Genomic DNA, 19256 nt, shown 5'->3' with positions numbered 1-19256 from the left:
AGAGTCATCGTGGATCCTGCTCTCTTGTGGCATCTCAGGTACATTGCGGTGATAGAACCTGTAAAAACAAAGCAGAGCATTATTGAAACTTTTTGGACTGGGTTGTAAAAGACAAGATAAGGTACTCCCTAACTTTTCCTTTACAGGTTGTCCAGGTGGAGGAGGCTCACACAGTATTACCATTTGAGTCTCATGAAAGTATACTGCCTATGTTCTAAAACTAACCTGCCTTTCTTCCTTGATCTATGAAAGTACACCTTACTTAAGAATTCACATGTCTGTTTAAAGCTGTCATCGGTTGGTGCATTTTTACTGAATGTAAGCTTAGTTTGGTACTATATATAGTTTATATATTTGCCATCATTGGAAAAGAACTGCCTGAGTACAAAGTGTTATTATCCATATGTATATATTTTACTGAACCTCATTTATGTAAATCTTGATGGTAGTAAAGAACTGTTTTATCACATAACATAGTGTGTGGACATTCCTTTATGGGATCACTGTACTTAAGAACCAGCCTGCATCACCTCCTGAGAGCTTAAGCCTTGATTGCTCATCCACAATACCAATTGGGAGCCTTGGCTGGGGTGCACTATGCCTCTGCCGCTACGATATAAAGAGCAGAAGTACATATACCCCCTCCAGTCTTTACAACCACAAACTGCATTCTGGGTTTGTTTTTTGTTATTTAAGTCAGACTAGCCACCACTGAGCCAGTGATCCCAAAACTGTGTAAGAGGCCCAGGAAGGATGGTACAGTCAAAGGTTTCAGTAGATGTAATAATACAAGAACCCTGTCTTCCAATTTCTTTTGGCAGAGTTTCTTGGTTGCTGGTTCTTGTTTGATGGTACACCTAAAATGTTGGGAAAGTCCTAAACAGAAACACACCTTGTCATTGTGGGCATTTTTAATCTGGTGCAGATTGGAAGGATAATCAAAATATGATGATCCCTCAAAATAGTTGAAAGACTAGTGGAACTGTTTCTTTTTTTTATTTATTTTTTATTTGCATTTAATCAATAAAAGATTTTTACAAAAAGACTTTTAGCGTTCTTACTGAAAAGTTCTGATGAGGCTACTTGGGACACCGCTCTCGGTTTCTTTCTTTCAAAAGTCAAAAGTCAGTTTCTCCGCAATCGTCATCAGACTGATCTATGACCATCATCAGATTGATCTATGACCATTTGACATTTGAGGTTTCCCAGGTTTGCTTTTTTTAAAGCAATGTCCAAAAGTTTGGCTGCGGCCCTCGACCATCTAGCAGAGTCGCCAGAAATAAGCCGACACCAGCCCGTCTCTTCACTTAATACCGATGGATGGGATAATAGTGGAACTATTTCATTATTTTTAATGTTAGACAGAGTATTTCAAAAATATGAAAAATTCTAAGAAAATAATTTGGGATCCTTCATTAAAACAAATCATCATTTGAGTTATTTTCTCTCCATTGAATTATTACAGCGAAGTGTGCATGGACTGTAAATGCCATTTTGAAGTCCATACAGGGGTTTTACACATATGCAGTAGTAAGTCTCCAAATGGAAATTTCCATACGCTTACATTAGGGGTTATCTGTTTTGATTGATAAGTGTGCTAAACCTGCATCTGCATATCTGAAATTTGTAAATCTCATGTGCCAAACTTCTGCAGTGAAGGAACATTTGAAAAAAATAGTAGGCAACAAAAATAACAAATAATTACAAAATATTAAATATAATTGAGTAACGCAACAAACCATGCTTTATTGCAAAAAATATCAGAGTGAAAGCAGCCTAATTTTTAAATGATACAACTTATAAGTTATTTAATTACAAGTAAATACTAATTATCAAATATCAATCCTGATCTAGAAATAACGTTAATTTTTTACCAGCCACTCCAAATTATTTCTTTGAAAGTTTTGAATCAGAGTTTAAGTTAAATTTAAAGGAAAACATGTGGAATGGTACACAAACCAATAGCCTTCCTGTTTTACTGGGAAATTAAACTAGCCAGCATTAAAGTTTGTACTACTTTTTACAAATGCTCAAACGTTGGGATTTCTACTACAGCAAACTAAATGAAAACTCCATACTTGAGTTGACCATACTCTTATGGCTCTGGTTTGAATAGAATCTTCAATAATGTAGCAGTATTTTTCAGACTTTTAATTTTAAAATCTTTGCCAAGTTCATGAATTGTGTGCAAAATTCTGGTGATAAGTTTGCATAAGGTAAATAATTCAATTTCACACAGACCTATTGCTAAACAGGCATAATGTTCCAGAGTGGTTAAGATGTGAATTAAAGCAATTATCTTTAGCACAATGTAATGTAAGTGGTCATGTATAGCGCCCTTCTGCCACTATTGATAGCCTCGCTGTGCATAGCCAACAGGAGCCTTATTTACTAACAATTAGTACCTGGCACTACAATCCACAGGATTACACTGAAAGGTGATTGGCTGATTTCCCAGCCCTACTTCAGTGTAATCCCATGGACGCACGAATGTTGTTTGCGTGCCAAGTACACTCTTTTTTCAAGGCAACCTTTGAAAGGGAGAAGGGACCACAAGTGGCCCCTTCTCCCTTTCCCAAGGTGGCCTTTTTTTTTTGTCCCATTCATTAGTACGGAGCAACTTTGCCTAAAATGGCGACCTGTTGCTTCTTACTAATGAAGCAGTACACGCAGTCTAGTGTTCCTACACTTACCGCCTATGTTAATGCCCCCGGGGCCACCGTTAAGGCCCTTGCTGCGCTCGGGCCTGTAACTTGAGACCCCGGGGGCATTACCATAGGCGGTAACGGCCCGCCAGCTCGGCGGTTATTGCCACATTAAACATTTCACAAAGGCATTATGTAGCATTTGATCCCCATAGTGTAGTGCAAACAATGGTTGTCCCATTCATTGCAGACCTAGAATGGTAGGCTAAAGTTTTGTATATGTTGTTTCCATCCTTGCTCATGACACATTTATTTTTCTCCAGGGAATGGCATCACTTTATCGTGGTAAATGTTAAGGGGAATGACCTCAGTACTGGGTTTGTCCAAACGGAGTATGTCGGTTCTGGGCCTGCAAAAGGAACAGGTCAGTATGACAAGTTGTTTCCATATTACTTCTTTCATATAAACATTTAATGTGTAATTGTTTTGAATGTCCCTGCCTTTCAGTTTTAATATTCTCCTATGCAGATATTGTACCTGTTAATTGTTGGGGTATGTAAACGCTACATTATGTGTGATGCACAAAGCATCATCAACTGGCAAATAGTGATGAAGAGATGACATGCATTGCTGTCACCCTGCAGCATGTCCCCGCTGGTCACTACAGGATAAATGTGTGAACATCGCAGCATGGTTCTGATAGGAGTCGTCGGCTTCTGGGTAAAGTACATTTGGGAGAGTTAAGCATTGCAACGGCCAGCATTATGGTTTCCCGGGTTCTCATGCTGCTCCTGCTAAGTAGGATACTGTCTCTCTGGTTATATATTGCCAAGTGCCTTCACACCAAAGGCAAATGGTAATCGTGAGGATGCCTGGATTCTTTCACACTGCTGGACGAGATGTGGCAGAAACCATCCTACAGATTATTTGTTTGGGTGAATTGGATTTAGGAGGGCTCCCTCGAGTGTGGGTCCCAGGTGGGCCTGGTAGCTGGAATGCCTTCTGATGTACATCATGGCAGTAAGAGATTGATGCAGTGAAGAAATTAGCATTCAAGTACATGGGTGACTTAAATGTCCACAAGATCTTCGTTCGCCTACCTCTCTGTGGTTGCAGCTGCTCTGTCTGCATATTTCAGTGAATTTCTGAATGTGTGATTACGAATGTTTTTAGCTAAAATACACAAGTTCCATCTGAAGCATTGGATGCTTACCATGCCGGTCTGTATATTTCGTGTGCGCCTTGATCGATGCTGTGAGAACGCAACTGATCCAAGAATATTCCTCAGTGTGTCTTCGACACTGAAACCTGAGGGAACAAAGTATAATGCCACCGAGAATTCTGGAACTGGGTTGCTCCTATGAGTTTGCAGAATCCAGAGCCACCCGTATGAAAGATGTACTACAGACTGACCAGTGTTTCATCCCCAGGCAAACTAGGAATGCCTCAATTGGATCAGACCCTGGCTACTTATGCTGGTGATGAGGAAGCATACTTAATTTCCACAGTCTTTGGAGCTGGGTCACACAAGATGAGACATACGTAACCGTACGTGGCTCAGAGATTCTCCTAGACCCCCTAGAATCCAGTTTTAGACTGTGTTTTGGGACAGAGACAGCATTGCTGGCGGTCTGGGATGATCTATTGGACAAGGCAGACCAAGGGGACATGTACTTGTTGATTATGTTATAGCTGTCCACCGCCTTTGATACGGTAGACCACGGGATCCTGTTAAAATGCTTGAGGGAGGTAGGAGGTGTAACGCAACAAGCGCTTCATTGGTTTGAATCTTTTCTCGCCAGAAGAGAACAAAGAGTTTGGCTTGGAGACTTCCTATCAGACTCTCTGCTATTAAAATGTGGAGTCCCACAGGGGTCCTCACTCACCCCTCTGCTTTTTAATGTTTATATTAAACTGCTCATGGACATATTGAGGAAGCACCGCATACAGTTTCACTCGTATGCGGACGATACTCAGGAGTTCGTGAGGATACAGAATTCAGAGGGCACGTTCGAGTTGGTGGAAAAATGTATACAAGTGGTACAGGCCTGGATGTGTGATAATCAGCTTTTGCTGAATGCTGGTAAAACAGAGGTAGACCAATTTGCTTCCAAACACCATTTGCAACATAGGAAGGATTTGCAACAGCCACCATGCTTTTTAGGGACAGAGCTGAATTATGCAAAAATAATCAAGATTTTGGGCTCCGTCTGGGAGAATAATATGAGTTGTGGAGCACAGGTGGGTGCAAAGGTGCAGTTTGCATTCCATTCCCTGCGCCTTTTGAGACAGATCCTGCCATTTATTGCGAATGAAGATAGAGCAGTCATAGTAGGTACATTGATATACTCAAGATTAGATTATGGCAATGCATTGTTATCAGGTATTCCAGCCTGCCAGTTATGAAGACTTCAAATGGCCCAAAATGCAGCTGTTCGGCTGGTGTACAGGGTAAAAAAATCAGCCCCCATCTCTGACCTTAGAAGATCTCTACACTGGTTAGCGGTGAAAGAGCGAATTGGTTTTACAATTCTGTGTTTGGTATTTAAATGCATTAACAAAACAGCGCCGAGATACTTATCAGATCAAATCAAAAGTTACGTTTCAGCACGGCAATTGCACTCAATTGACAAGAACCTACTCCAAATACCACGTAATAGGTGCGTGAGTAAAGGGGACCGCAGATTTGGGGTCTACAGCCCCAAAATATGGAACAAACTACCACAAGAGTTTTGTGAGATGAAAACCCTCCCTACATTCCGCACGGCCCTTAAGACCTACCTGCTCTGCTACAGATGGGATACAAAGGATATTGCACTAATAATGAAACCATGAAAGTTAGTAAATGGCAAGATGAATATAATTTGATACCGCAGCGCCCAAATACGATCTAGTTCGTCAGGTGCGTGATACAAATTCCTCAAAATACAAATTCAAAGCAATTCCCACTGGATGGGGTATTCCCAGTTGCAATACGAGCAAATAAAAGTACAAAGTAACTATTACATTGCCACGACAGGCATAGACACACAACTGTAGTGTGTTACAGCAGAGGGATTACAAATTGTCCACATTGCGTTTCCAAGGGGTAGGTTGTATGAAATGCCAGCAAATTTGCATTCATTTAGATGATACTGTGCAGCCCATTACTCTATCACTGTGAGGTCCTTTTTCACCTGTGCAAGTAGGTGGAGCTGGACTTGGTGAAATGGGATTATATTACTGAGGTGGTGACAGTCCAATGCCACGGGCCTCCAAAATAGTGGTCGCTGTAAAATCCAAAACAGCCATACTCAATGTGTATATGTGTTGCAAACAAGGCTACACAGGCAAAAGACTCCCAACTCCTACGGTCAATGGCATTGTTGCTGACTTCTCAGGAGCAAGAGTAAGTTCTAAATTTGATCTCTGTGGTGGTATTATCGGATCCGACCACATGAAATACATCACCACCTTTTTGTCTCACAACTGCTGTACTGTTACAAAAGGATGACTTTCTTCAGCAGCGGAGGACTTCATTACACAATACGTAGTGTATTCGCAGGCCTGCCAGGGCTAGTGACATTTTGATTTGTGCTACCTCGAAGTCTGAATTTCTGGAATGTTTTTCAAATGCCCTGTGCCAGCTCATTATGCAAGGTGTGACACTGAATATGAGCAAATGTTAGTTCCTCATGTCAAAGTTTAAATTGTTTTGACTGCCTTTCAAGAGTGTGGCCTCTCAGTGGATCTGAACAAGGTAGGTGGCATCAAGGTTGACCAAGGCCCTACCAACCAGTCGAATGTCAGGATGCATTTGATTTATTGTGGTTCATCCCACTATATGGCTATGCTTTCTGAATCTTTGAGGAATCTCATGCTTTTCAGGCAACTATACCAACTAAACTGGTGTGGACAGAAGAAACTGCAAAGTCATTCTTTAACCTCCACCAAAGGCTGGTTGTGATACATGCCAACCCTTATGGTCTGGGCTCAGGAGGATAAGCATGGGAAAGTCTCCCCATAGCCTAAGCAAGCAGAGTCCTCATATCAACAGAGTAATGGTACTCGCAGATTGAGAGGGATGCCCTAGCAGGTCTCTGGAAAGGCAGCATCTTCACATATATATATATATATATATATGCAATATTAGAAGTGATGGTCCAAAGCCCCTTACATAAATCCTAAATGGATGGCACCCAGGCCACCAGTGACATCAAAGGGGGGCTTTTTAGGCATTGATAATCCAGCGGTTACTTGTTTCATCACCCGGTGACTGGGTCGGTCACCAGAAGATGAAGATCAAGCTAAAGACATTATTGTCTAAATGGTTATGGCAACTAGGGAGGATGAATGCTTTCAGTTGGTGGTGGGAGGCTAAGGTCAGTGAGAGGACCTGCTCATGAGACAATGACCCAGAACTGCAACATCCCTTACACTCCAGAGGCCTGGAGTAATGACTCTGTTTATATATAAGAACGTAGAAATGCTCAGAGGCAGCACTCTTTCACTCCGCTCCACTAAATACAACGCTGTACACACAGGAAAAATACTTTTAAAAATGCGGTGTTTTTTATACTGGCACAAAATAGCCTGCAGACTGGCAGCTAAAAAGCACACACAGCAACGCATTTCACACCTCACACAACGCTTGATCACACAAACACACAAACACACACACTTGAGGAACAATTCTCTTTTGATCACAAAAGAATGTACAATAGATAAAAAATCAGATATGTCAGGAAGCAGTGAGCGCAATTTACGGCAATCGAACCGAATCCCTTTTTCCGAAACTACAAGGGAACACATGGGCCTAAACACATACGGATCTTATACCACAATATAAGAGAACAACAAAAGAAAAAGATCACTTTAAATCTAAGAAAAACAACTGTATGGAAATAAAAAAGATTTTCACCTAAACAAGGCTGCTCGCACTTCGCTAAAGAATAGTGTATTTACATAAACAAGAACCTTTCTCAACAGTTCGAAAAAATAGGAAAAAAATACAACCTAATAAGCAAATTCGATTTAGAATCAATTAATAGAAGCAAATTCAAGCTTATCCCTGAAGAACCATCAAAAGAAAGACAGAGAAACACGTGTCGGGATAATAATAAAGAGATATGTGCTACATAAAATAACCAATAAGAAAGTCCAGCTTACACACCAACTAAGTATTACCATTGGATTTGAATGAAGACAATTCAACAACAGTATGATAATTGAATGAAGTAAATTCAATGCAATTTGTAGCGACCTAGTAAGCATTAAATAAAAATCACTGAATTTTGAAATAAAACAAGTTTCAAAGTACTTTTTTATGAAGTACATGCGCAAGACAAGCTGAATCCATTACTTTATACTCTAGTGGCGTGAGTTTAAAGGATATTATGACCAGGTTGTGGAGGGGGAGTAAATGGAACAGACACCAGGTACAATACATAAGTGGACATGCATAGATCAAGGACAATGAACATTGGACATTTTTAAGGGCAGGTAGGTGGTACGGCCAGCTGTGCTCGGGATGTGACCAGGGTGGGTGAAGTTCCAGTGTGGAGGCAGAGGAAGTGAGGGACAGAGGCAGGTTAGAGGCAAGGGAAACATTTTTAGCTAGCAGGCAGATGAGAGGTAGGTTAAGAGAGTAGCTCGGAGGTGAGGAAGTAGGCTTTTAGCTTGGTTTTGAACAAATCTGTGCAGACTGTTTCCCGGATGTCTGGGGAAGAGAATTCCATGTATATGAGGAGCAAGAGTAGTCGAGGAGGCAGAGCGGATATTATGGGAAGGCTTGTAGAGTTGGATAGAGGAGAATAGATACAGTGGTGCCTTACCGTGGATAGATTTGTGAACCAGGAGAAGAAATTTACAACAGAGGGAAAACAGAGGGAAAGCAAATGGAGTCGAAAAGCAGGTTGAAGAGTTCATCAAGCTGAGAGGTCAGCAGAGGGGCAATAGGCTTGATGAACAGTGGAGCAAGAGGGTATGATGGGGCACAAGAGTGGTTAGCCTTCATCAGTAGAGATAGTACTTTTTTCAGTATAAATGTGCCTAAAGTGGGGGATAGAGGCAGAGGATGATGGTATAGTAGGCGGAGTGTAAACTGTAAGAGGAGGGAGTGCGAAGGTCATGAGAGAGTGTCTATTTTTGGAACTTTTTGCAGCGAAATATTCAGCTAGGTCATTAGCTGTGAGAGTGGAGTTGATAGTCATAGATGTAGGAGGAGTGCAGAGTGAGTTTAGATTACCCTGTAGCCAGCGAAGATGGTTGGATTGAGAGTCAATGAGGGTTAGGTAGAATTTCTTTCTGCTCAATCCAAAGTGGACTTGAGAGAGTTCAGGGCAGAGAGGTAGAGTTCAGGTCCTCATTTGAGTTGGTACTCCTGCATTTGCCCAGCAGCCAATGCATGTCTCTGTATGAATGCGGTGACCCATGGCTGAGGATGCTGAGACTTAGAGGTGAAAGTAAGCAGTGGAAAATGAGAGGAGAATGAGACATATAGTAGGGATTGGAAGCTGGGGAAGGCAGTGTTTGTGGAAGAGGCATTGGGTGTGAAGGAGGAGAGTGAAAACTGTATGTCAGAGAAGAAGAGGGAAAATGCAGAAAGTTTACATTTCCTTTTAGTAGTAGGTGAAGCATGCAGTGAGGAAATGTCAGAGAGGGGAAAGGAGATGGTGGTGGCAACAATTGAGTGATCAGAAATGGATGGTGTGACAGTAGTATAAGTGGCTGAAAGAGAGGTGGAGACGAATAATAGATCCAAAGAGTTAGCCCCTGTCTAGGTAGTTAGGTTATGGATAGAGTGGAGAGTGTGTTCATATTTCTGAGAAGTGGTTGGAGAGTGGAGGTTAAAGTCACCTAAGAGAATGAGGTGATTTATAGTGGAAAGAGAATCAAGGAGTTGCCCAAGATCATTGAGTGGTCCAGTGGGACCAGGAGGGCGATAGGTGGAGATGATGTGAACTGAGTGAGGTAGAGAAATAGTGGAGATGGGGAATTCAAAAGAGGTAGGAGAGGACGTGGCATTTGGAGATTTGTGAGGCATTGAGGTGGGAAGAGAGTAGTTATCTGATGCCTCTGCCAGTCAGTCGAGGAGAGTGAATGAACTATAGTTGAGAGTTGTTTAGGGCTGCCAGAGTGCCAGTGGCAGATGGAGAAATCCAGGTTTCAGTGATAGCAAGAAGGTCTAGGGGAGGAGAGCTGGAGTGAAAGTTGTCCGTGATGAAGGAAGTGTTGTTGCATACGTACTGAGCATTCCAGAGTGCAATGTTCAGTTGATGAGGTAAGGAAGAGTAGAGTAGTTGAGTCTCAGAGGAAGTGAAGCAATTTTGATAGTTGTTAGAGGAGGTATGGTTAGCTTGTCACGTTTGTTTGGTGGAAGGAGGTGGAAGAGAGATGGAGTAGTGGGGGTTTCGAATTGTGAGTGTTATAATAGGGAGAGGAGGAAGTTGTAGCATGATTGTAGTAAGCGTAGCAAAAGGCGAGTAGGAGGAGCAGGAGTGAATGCATTATAGGTGAGTAGCAAAGGGTGGAGAGACATTATAGTAATTAGGAAGTTAGGGGTACTTGCAGGAGTATGCGATTGATTGGTTTAGTGGAGTGATGTGTTGGAGTTGGATTTGAATGTTGTTGTGTGCTGTATGCAAGTTATTTGTGTAGCAACATGTGGCCAACATGTGGCCAACAGGGGCTAAAAGGGAACAAAGATCTTGTTGTCATCCCCCATTGTTGCCCATATGAGCCTCCAAGGCTTGACAAAGACAAAAGCACAGTTTTACAGAAAGGTATAGTTTTCTGACTTGGAAAGAAAGGTGAAGATGGTCATTATCCAATGTTTGTGGTGGCAGGAAGAACAGCTCCACCTCCCCACTTAAAATGCCACGTAGATGCAGACCCACCTGGCAAAGAGTGTGTGTAGACTTTGGCACAATTCTTTTTGATGGACATTTCTTGGTGGTTTTGGAAAAGGGGTTGCACTATCCAGATGTGGAATTTGTATTCTCCGCAGCTATTGCAATCCCTGCAATGAAAAAGATACTGGCTGCTCATAGCATTCCAGACTCTGTGCAGTCAGAGGTCATAAATGTTTGAACATATCTCAACGAAGAATCATGCCACAATAATCTAGGGCCATTTGGGATGTCGAGTGGTTTATGCCCACTATGAATCAGATGTGTTGCATTGCTCTCCACCAAATGCCAAATGAAAGTCCTTGAGGCAGCTCTATACAGATTCCTAACAGAGTGCAACAACTCATTCAACCATGGAGGGCGGACTTTTAACGAGGCACTTATGAATACTCACATCTCACCCTTTTAGTAGCAACCTGTCCTAGATGCTAAGAGTGAGACTAATGTAGGTGGAGGTTGAATGACAATAAATGCAGAGGCAGTGGATGATTAGAAGGGACTTTCAAGTGGGAGCCAGGCTCTTCTCTGAAACATTTACCACCACCACCGGCTCTTTATGCCATTTGAGATGTGGTCATGGACAGTGGTTGTGACTAATGCAACAATAATATCCGTGAAGAATGGAAACCAGCAGGTGACGAGAATCTCCACTTTACTCGAGATGTTCTCTGACAACATACATAAAGCACAATTCCATATATCACACTAAGGGAATACTGCTGATGGGGCAGCAATGAATAAGGATACCATCAAATGACGAAGGGGTCAGGGGACATTACCTGGTTGCACAGTCCTGGACAAAAGCAGGCAAAAGAAGTTGATCCCACACCAGAGTCCAGAGGTTTCACCCTTTCATTCAAGGAAACAAGGTCCCCCAGAAGGGCCTCCAGATGACTAGCAAGAACATACAAGGGCTTCAGAGTACATGAATAGCACCAATGCGATGGTCTGATTTTTATTATTATTTTTTTCGAAAGGAGGAGGGATGTTATGTGTTTGGTATGCATGCACAATAGCAGAAATGATAATGCATTACCACACAAGTCAATAAATACTGGTTTACACCACGCACAGAAGGAATCTGCTTGATCAAGCAAAGGTTGTGCATGTGTCGCTTCATCGCAGCTCGTACTGCGCAGTATCTCCAGTCCTTATCTACTCTGAATATCTTGGCCCAGTGGCATAGTAACTGTAAATATAAGCCATACCTGAGATGGGATATTGTGGGCAGCATCTCTCATAGTTATCCCAGCCGCATTAAATTGATATCACACGTGTCATCCCTGTGGGCCCACTTCAGCTGTGGAAGGGTTATGTGTAGTCACTCCAAACAAGCACTGCCTGCCAACCAGCAGGACTATAACCTTGGGGAATTACCTCTCTGTGTTCCTTTATAAGGGCAAGAAACACCCTTTCCCCAGATACAGCCACTCCACGGGAAGCTGGCCTGGGAACAAGGAATCCAAGGGCACACCCCTTCACCAGGGCCTAGGCCTCACACCAGGGTTCTGCATTCCTAAAGGCCCTCGATTTTATTAAGAATGGAAGGGGGTGGAGTTGGTGTAGCTAGGGGGAGATCTGTACACTTATGGGGAAACCTCTGCCATCTTGTTTCTCTCTGCCTCTCTCCTCTTGCCTGTCCCCTACACTTCCTGTAGCACAACACACTTTGGGTGTGATGTCAGAAGGGCAAAGTTGTCTCATTTCAAGAGCAGGGATTGGACCTCTAAAGCAGGCTAGTTTTAGTTCAAACACCTGTGGACCTTTACCTCTAAAAGAAGGGGTCTCCAACCACTTCTTTGGACTCCAGATTTGAAAGATTTCATTGGACCCTGCTGGGAGGGTAGTACTTTCCAGCGTCCTCCATTTGTGAGGTGTAGGCAGGTGTTGCAAGGCAGGGGTGAGCTCTGCCCCAATTCATCATACCACTATCCAATCCTCCCTCTCAATTGCTACTGAATGGAGTGAATGATCTTTTAGGCAGAAAGAAATATAGTGTGAGTCGAGGATGCTTTTCCTAACCCATGCTTTCAAACTTTCACATGCTTGGAGACGTGTATAGCATTTTCTACGGCTGTAAGAGGCTCAGTCTATAATGGTCAGATACCTGGTGTACCTGTGGCTGGGCAGGAGGCCTCATCTGAGTAGAGGATGGTAGCACAAATGACTCTTCCTGCCATTCTCACCTTCCTAGTAATCTTTGCATGTGCCTGCTCTCCCTGTGTCAATTACCCCCTGTGCTTTGTGGTCCTCCCCTCTGATCCCTTTCTTCTGTGCCATCCCCCTCTCTTTCTCCCCCATGTCTCTAGATTCGAGAGTGACCACATGTCACAGAGAAGCCGTTTGAACATTTATTGTAATAATGTGGCCAAAGTCTAAAATGTAAAGATGCAAAGTACTCGACTCAAAAACACATCCAATCGTGTATATGAAGGAACCTAGCAGCTGATACATATATGCGTTAAATCCACAGCTTCTCAATATTTAAAAAAAAGGAAATCTAATTGTTCAAATAAGTCCGAAAGTCAGCAAGCCAGATTCTCCCACCCTCTCTACGAATTCTTTTTTTTTTTTATTAAAAAGGATCCAAATGGTACATTTTCCAAAATGTTTTTCAATAATGTCTTATAGACACGAGTTAAACGCTCGCCTCTGACACGCAGCAAGCATCATTTCCTACGTTGAAATCACAGTGGGGGGCTGTCTCAGCCTTTCACACTTACAAGGACGATAAATCGATAAATCGAGAAAGATTAAGTTGGGTAATAAGAGCTATGATTACATTGCTTACAGGCCGAGGAGTCTTCATAAAGTGCTATAAAAACTGATTATAATATACTGGCTCAAAAGTCATATACACTTTTGAACAGGAGGTTATGACATGATTAATGATATTAAGATGCTTCACAATACCTATAAACTTTGATCCGCTGTAGATGTGTGTGCCAGTACCGAAAACTGACATATCACAGCAGTCGGTAAATGTCTTTTAGAGGCTCGTGACTCTGAAGAAATGGATACCATCTGATACAGGCTGCACCGTTATACATACTGTGCCAGGAGAAGTAACACCAACTAATAATATGCCATTAAATAGAATTCCTGTTAAAGTTCCCATATCACTAACAGTTGGTTTTGTGCCAAAAAATAAAAAGGCACTATATTATGACATCTTATCGACCGCTGCAGAAGTATGACTGTTCTACCTCCTGAGGCAGCTGTTTTCAGTATGCCACGGTGCTTGATTGACTTGTTTTGCTTTATGTGATTGAATATAGTGCTCTTCATTAAATAACGCATGGTCTGAAAATTGCTTTTCACTGAAACATCAAGTAATGCTAAATGGGCAAAAGGGGTAACCTTTAAACATGCTGCGTTGTAGGCCTTAATGAAAATGAACTCGTGTCATTTAAAGGTGTTTCTGCATATACGCTGTCATGTGGAAGGGGAACATTGGGAATTATGCAAGTTGAATGTTAGTGGATGCATGGAAAGTTATTACACATTACCTGGGATCAAGTATATTTACCAACTGAAGTGCATAATTTCAGATTGCCCTTACAAGTAAGACTGACACACTTTCTTTTTAGATGTTACAGTACGAGTTAATAAGCCCACCTTTGTTGACTTGGGGCAAAGGCCCAGTTTCCAAATGACAAAAAATACATTCAAATGCATTACGAGTAAGCACTCTCACGTATGTTACGTGAATAACACCAGTTTATTTGTACGTAAAGTGGGTAACAGGGCCCCAGATGCTCTCACTTCTGCTCCCTTCACCAACAGTCGCTCTACTTAACCAACAACAAACAGAATTCCCTCCCAAATTCCGACAGGAACATTCTCTTTAGGAATGGAAAAGAAAGTTAACTATATACAAGTACATTTGCAGAAAAGTACAGCAGAAATAACAAGCACGCAAATTGAGTACAACATTACCCCTCCCCATATTAAAAACCCCAAACTTCTAACCAGGCTGGAAAACCCTCAGGTTATCACTCTTTCAGCTGCTTGGCAGCCCTCCCCTTGTTCGAGACTCTTAGATCTTCCAGCACAATGGCATCATCAAATACCTTCCCTATCTTTTCCAGTCTCCAAGACCTACTATGCCCCTTCAGACCATGTTTCGATTTTCTGACCCACATACTCCCTCCCCAAAATCACACCTCCTCACTATCCTTAGCTCATTATACCTCTTCTTTATCCGCTATGTTTTCCTTCGTAATGCAATCTCTCAGGCCCTGCTCATTCTACTCGACAAACACGCCCTTCCCAACCACAGTGGACAAACCAATGTTTGCGGCTCCTCTTGACCTCAAACGTCAGCAAGCCCATGGTGGCATGCAGAGCCAACCTGTACGCACAAGCCCTCCTCTCCACCATCTCTTCCCAAGCACAACCCGTTACTAATGCCATTTGTACACCATGCATGACTGTGCGGTTAAACCGTTCCACCGCCCCATTGGTCTCTGGGTGATGAAGTGACGTCTTGTGACGTGCCATCCCATTGCCTCCCAAAAACATTTCCATCAATCTCGAGGTAAGCTGTATGCCATTATCAGTTAAAACTTTCTGGTGTGAATAGGTTAATAGACGTCTGGGGAGCCTTCTAGAAGCCCATGAGCACCCTGAAGATAAGTTGGGAAACCAGCAGTATGCCCAGAAATCTGACGCTCTGAAATCATGTTATAGTTATTATCTTACTTTTCTTCCCCATATTTCACATGTTGAACAAAAACGGGTGCTCCGTAAGCACATTTCTTATATCTTTGGGGAATGTGGCCAGAGACGTTTTTATGGGAGGGCAAAAGGGGCACTTGCCCAGGGCCCCCAACATGGAGGAGGCCCCACAAGGCTGCCTGATCTAAAGAAGACTCCTTTGTTCACGAGACTTAAATAGCACACATCAGGATGTTTTATAGCATAGTGCTGAGGCTCTACACCTATTGCCTGTCTTTTTTGGCAAGTACATTCTGGCCCTCATTACAAGTCAGGCGGTGGACCATGGTGCTATTAGCACCATGGTCCATGCCGGATTCCGCCATGGTGGATGGCGGAATTACCGCCCCATTCCAAGGTGAGTGGGGCGGTAATTCCCCATTCACCATTGCCCTTCCCCATTCCCATTTTTGCCCCATAGGGCATAATGGGGATGGGGAAGGCGCTAATTAAGGCACCGTTAATTACGGTGCCGTAATTAGCACCAAGGTCGCTTAGCGCCTTGGACTTTAACGCCTGCAAAAAGCAGGCGTTAAAGTGTGAATCAGGGGTTAAGGGTTAACGGCGCCGACGGCGCCGTTAAACCCTTAACGCCTGACTTGTAAAGAGGGCCTCTGTCTCCATCAATTCATCATGTAATGCTTTCTGGGTACACTGTGGTATGTATAGTGTGTGTGTTCCTTGTGGCACAACTCATGTAGCATTCTTTCCTTCCTGTGGGAATTATATTGATCATGTGCAATAGCCAAATTTGAAATGCATATTGGTAAATGAGTGCCACAATGGTTCAGAAGTTAGCTCAGTGTGTTAAGCACACATTACAGAGATATGTGTTCCTATCCAAGATTAGAATAGCACATTCCTCTAAGACTGGCTGCGCCTTTCCTATGTCTGAAGTTTATAAACCTGCCAGCATATATACTTGGTCTTGCAGCACAACAGGTGCTATTATCAGCAATGTACCTGCACCAGATAGGGGTTGCAATAAAAACGAACATGTCATCCTTATGGTGAAGGTCTAGGAATTGGTTTGTTCAGATGGGTTGTTGTGAAACCTAGGCAAGAATCTCCAATGATGAGCATGAACTGTCCAAGAGATGAATAAGTATCCACATTTGGAACCAAAGCATTCATGCTTGTATTCTGATTTGCCAGCAGACAATGATGTGATCCTGGTCAAATCATTTAATATCTCATAGATTACTGTACTGTCTTCTGTGACGTTTGCCTTCTCGCATGCTGGTGGCATTGTTTAGCCCATTACTTGATCTTTCTTCTTAAGTGGGCCATTTGAGTGGAAGTGATGGTAGTCAGAAGGGAGCGGACCAGATGGCACAGGATTCGGGCAAGCATATTTAAAAGTCTGCTCATTTGACACCAAGAAAGCTTTGCATTTTTGTAAAAGTCAAAAGTTTTTCTGCACATTTATAAATGACAATTTTACAAGCCAGTGTTTTGGAAGTATGTGAAGCTGTTAAATCACACTGATTGGTATGCTGGTACTTCCATACTTCTCTTGATGATGGAGAGAATGAAGCTGGAATCATTCTGTGTTGCACCCTAGTATACTAGTTTGTTTTTAAATATTGTCATGTTTGCTAATGTGATTGGTGTACTTTCCAAGCCCGTTTTATAAAAATTAGATTATTTTAGTTCATGGTAAGAACTGGTAACAAAAGTGTACAAATCCCAGATTCACCCCTTAACCAGTGTGTGTAATACTGGGCATCTAATTTAATCTTATTGCCTTGCCTCTCGAAATTGCCAGTCCCTAAACTTATCAAATTTGTCAGCCCTTCCTAGTGATTTCCTTCTCAGGATATGATCTTCAAAACAGCCTCACTCATGATTTCACTGGATATAGTGTTCCATCCACTATAATAGTGAGCATTGACATATTGCACACCACAGGCACTTATTCTTTTGATCTCTAATGGCAACACTATTTGAAGACCATGTCCCACTTATAATCTCAGTCTGTCTGGATCCAGACACCTTCCTGGTAGCTTCTAATCTGCATCCACTATCCATGTTATGGTATGTGTAGCTTTCTCCTGCCTCCCACTTGGTCTCCTCTATCCATGCTTGAGCATGTATGCATTCTGTGAGGCAGCAAATGTGAGTTCTCTGTCTATTCTGGGTTACATGTACCTTTTACATACAGTCCTGCATTAATACTAGAAGCTGCATACCTTCCTGGATGCTCTTGATAAAAAGTCTACTGTATCTATGCTAGAACAGAAGTAACCTCTTCGTAGACTGATAACGTTGGCCTTCAAATTGTACTTGTTTATCATTCTGATTCGAACAAGAATGAAGAGGCTAAGCAGACTCAAAGGGAGTAAGCATGCTTATTTTTAAGCTGTGAGGCAGCATATCAACCTATGGGTTGTGATTGTGCGGGGGGCGGGGTACATACTCTTGTTCACTTAATTCCTTTGGTTTGGTGGAGGGGGGCCCCAAAGATGTCCGTGCCCAGGCCCCCAAAATTGGTTACAGGGGCCCTGAAATCGACCCGTTTGTACTGCTGATCAGTTTGTCAATAACCTAGAATATTCACCTTTTATTTGGGGCTCTTCACAGCCCAGCTTCTAAAGCGATATTCTCTTGGTATTCAGCAGGAGGGCCTTCTTGTTTGTGTTCGTTCCAGCCTGCCGTTTAAATCCCTTCAGATCGTCGTGCTGGCATGACAATGAATGAAAACGGGCCTGACAACCACCCTAAAGCCCAAAGGAACAGGTGCATACAGAAGTAGGGCAGTGAAACAATGGCGCTCTGAACTCGCTTCATGTTATTTAGCAAATATTTACCGATTGCAATTTTAATAGTACCCACATGGTGGTGGTATTTCCACGCTTTGTAAATGTTTTAACCCGTACTCTTGAGCTTTGGATTTTACTACAGAAGCACTCCGAGGGACGAGCAACCATTAAAAAGCGCCTGCGTGGGTCCGCCCACGCATTCCGTAATTAAGAAGAAGAAAAAGGGCATTGGGATAGTCGGTGGGTCTGATTGAAAATGTGGTTGGGTGGACGGATGAGTGGGTGAAAATGGTTATATGGGTGCTAGATGGATTGATGAAGAAGTTGGTGAATATGGCCATATAAGCAATATAAGCGCTCTGGCAAGAGGTCAAAGCTTTCTCTGAAAAGAGAAAACAGCGAGAGTATTCCAGGTGCAGGTTTTGTGGCAAAGAAAAATTACAGAATTGAAAAATGTTGGTGATGTCCAACGTGAGTGGTAATTATCTATCGACTTATGGGAAAGGTACATTTGAACTTTTTTTTCTTTTTGAAATCCATCAGACCGAGTGAAGGCAAGCTGTAAATAGCCGGCAGGTGGCAGTGACAAGTAAATCCTCTAATCCGCCATTTTATGGGCGATGTCAAGGTATTCATTCTTCGTGTGTATGCAGATTCCTGGACGGCACACAGCCACAGGGGCAACAGGCCGCAGGCACCACCAGGCTTTGGAATGGGCCCAAACTCTATCGGGTCCATTCTACTGGTCGAGCTATGTGCAATCTACAGACAGACATGACCCAAAAGGAACATTTAGGAGGGAGATGATTTTGCGCGCCCCATCTCTGCCCGCCTGGCTCCATCCTGTCACTGACAGACTCTGCAACTCGCAGACAGCCAAACGAGACACATCATCCTTCCCTAGGAGCACCAACATATTTGAACTAGCACCCTGGTGACAAAGGGCATAGGTGGCTCTAGCGAATAGAGAAAAGTAATGACTTAATTGAAGCAGTCCATGAACCAAAGTCCAGCAGCAACCTGAACATTTTCCCAAACCTAGTAGGCAAGAGTGTAGATCAGTCATTAAGACAATAAACTAAGATGCCATGGGAAGCTGCCAAGCGCTACCAACAGCCTTTGGGGAAAGGAAATCCTCACCCAAAGGATCCATGATTACGAATGGTACGTCTTCAACCAGACCAAGCAACTTAGGGAGAGAAGATTGATGAGTTTGTAACTAGACTACAAAAACTTGTAAC

The 19256-nt window shown here is 42.8% G+C and overlaps 1 protein-coding gene across 1 annotated transcript in view; it reads left to right on the top strand.

Annotated features, from left to right (window-relative positions):
- LOC138492176 (phosphatidylethanolamine-binding protein 1-like) overlaps positions 1-19256 on the top strand; it is a 56792-nt gene that overhangs the window by 34443 nt on the left and 3093 nt on the right. The window contains exon 3 of the mRNA XM_069619195.1: positions 2969-3069. Within this exon, the coding sequence (XP_069475296.1) occupies positions 2969-3069 (101 nt within the window). The remainder of the gene's footprint in view (positions 1-2968; positions 3070-19256) is intronic.

The sequence above is a fragment of the Ambystoma mexicanum genome, chromosome 10 (genome assembly GCF_040938575.1).
Source record: "Ambystoma mexicanum isolate Mex_15411 chromosome 10, UKY_AmexF1_1, whole genome shotgun sequence".
NCBI classification, from domain to species: domain Eukaryota; kingdom Metazoa; phylum Chordata; class Amphibia; order Caudata; family Ambystomatidae; genus Ambystoma; species Ambystoma mexicanum.
The sequence above is the reverse complement of the archived record's forward strand: the minus strand, read 5'-3'. Positions and strand labels throughout refer to the sequence as shown.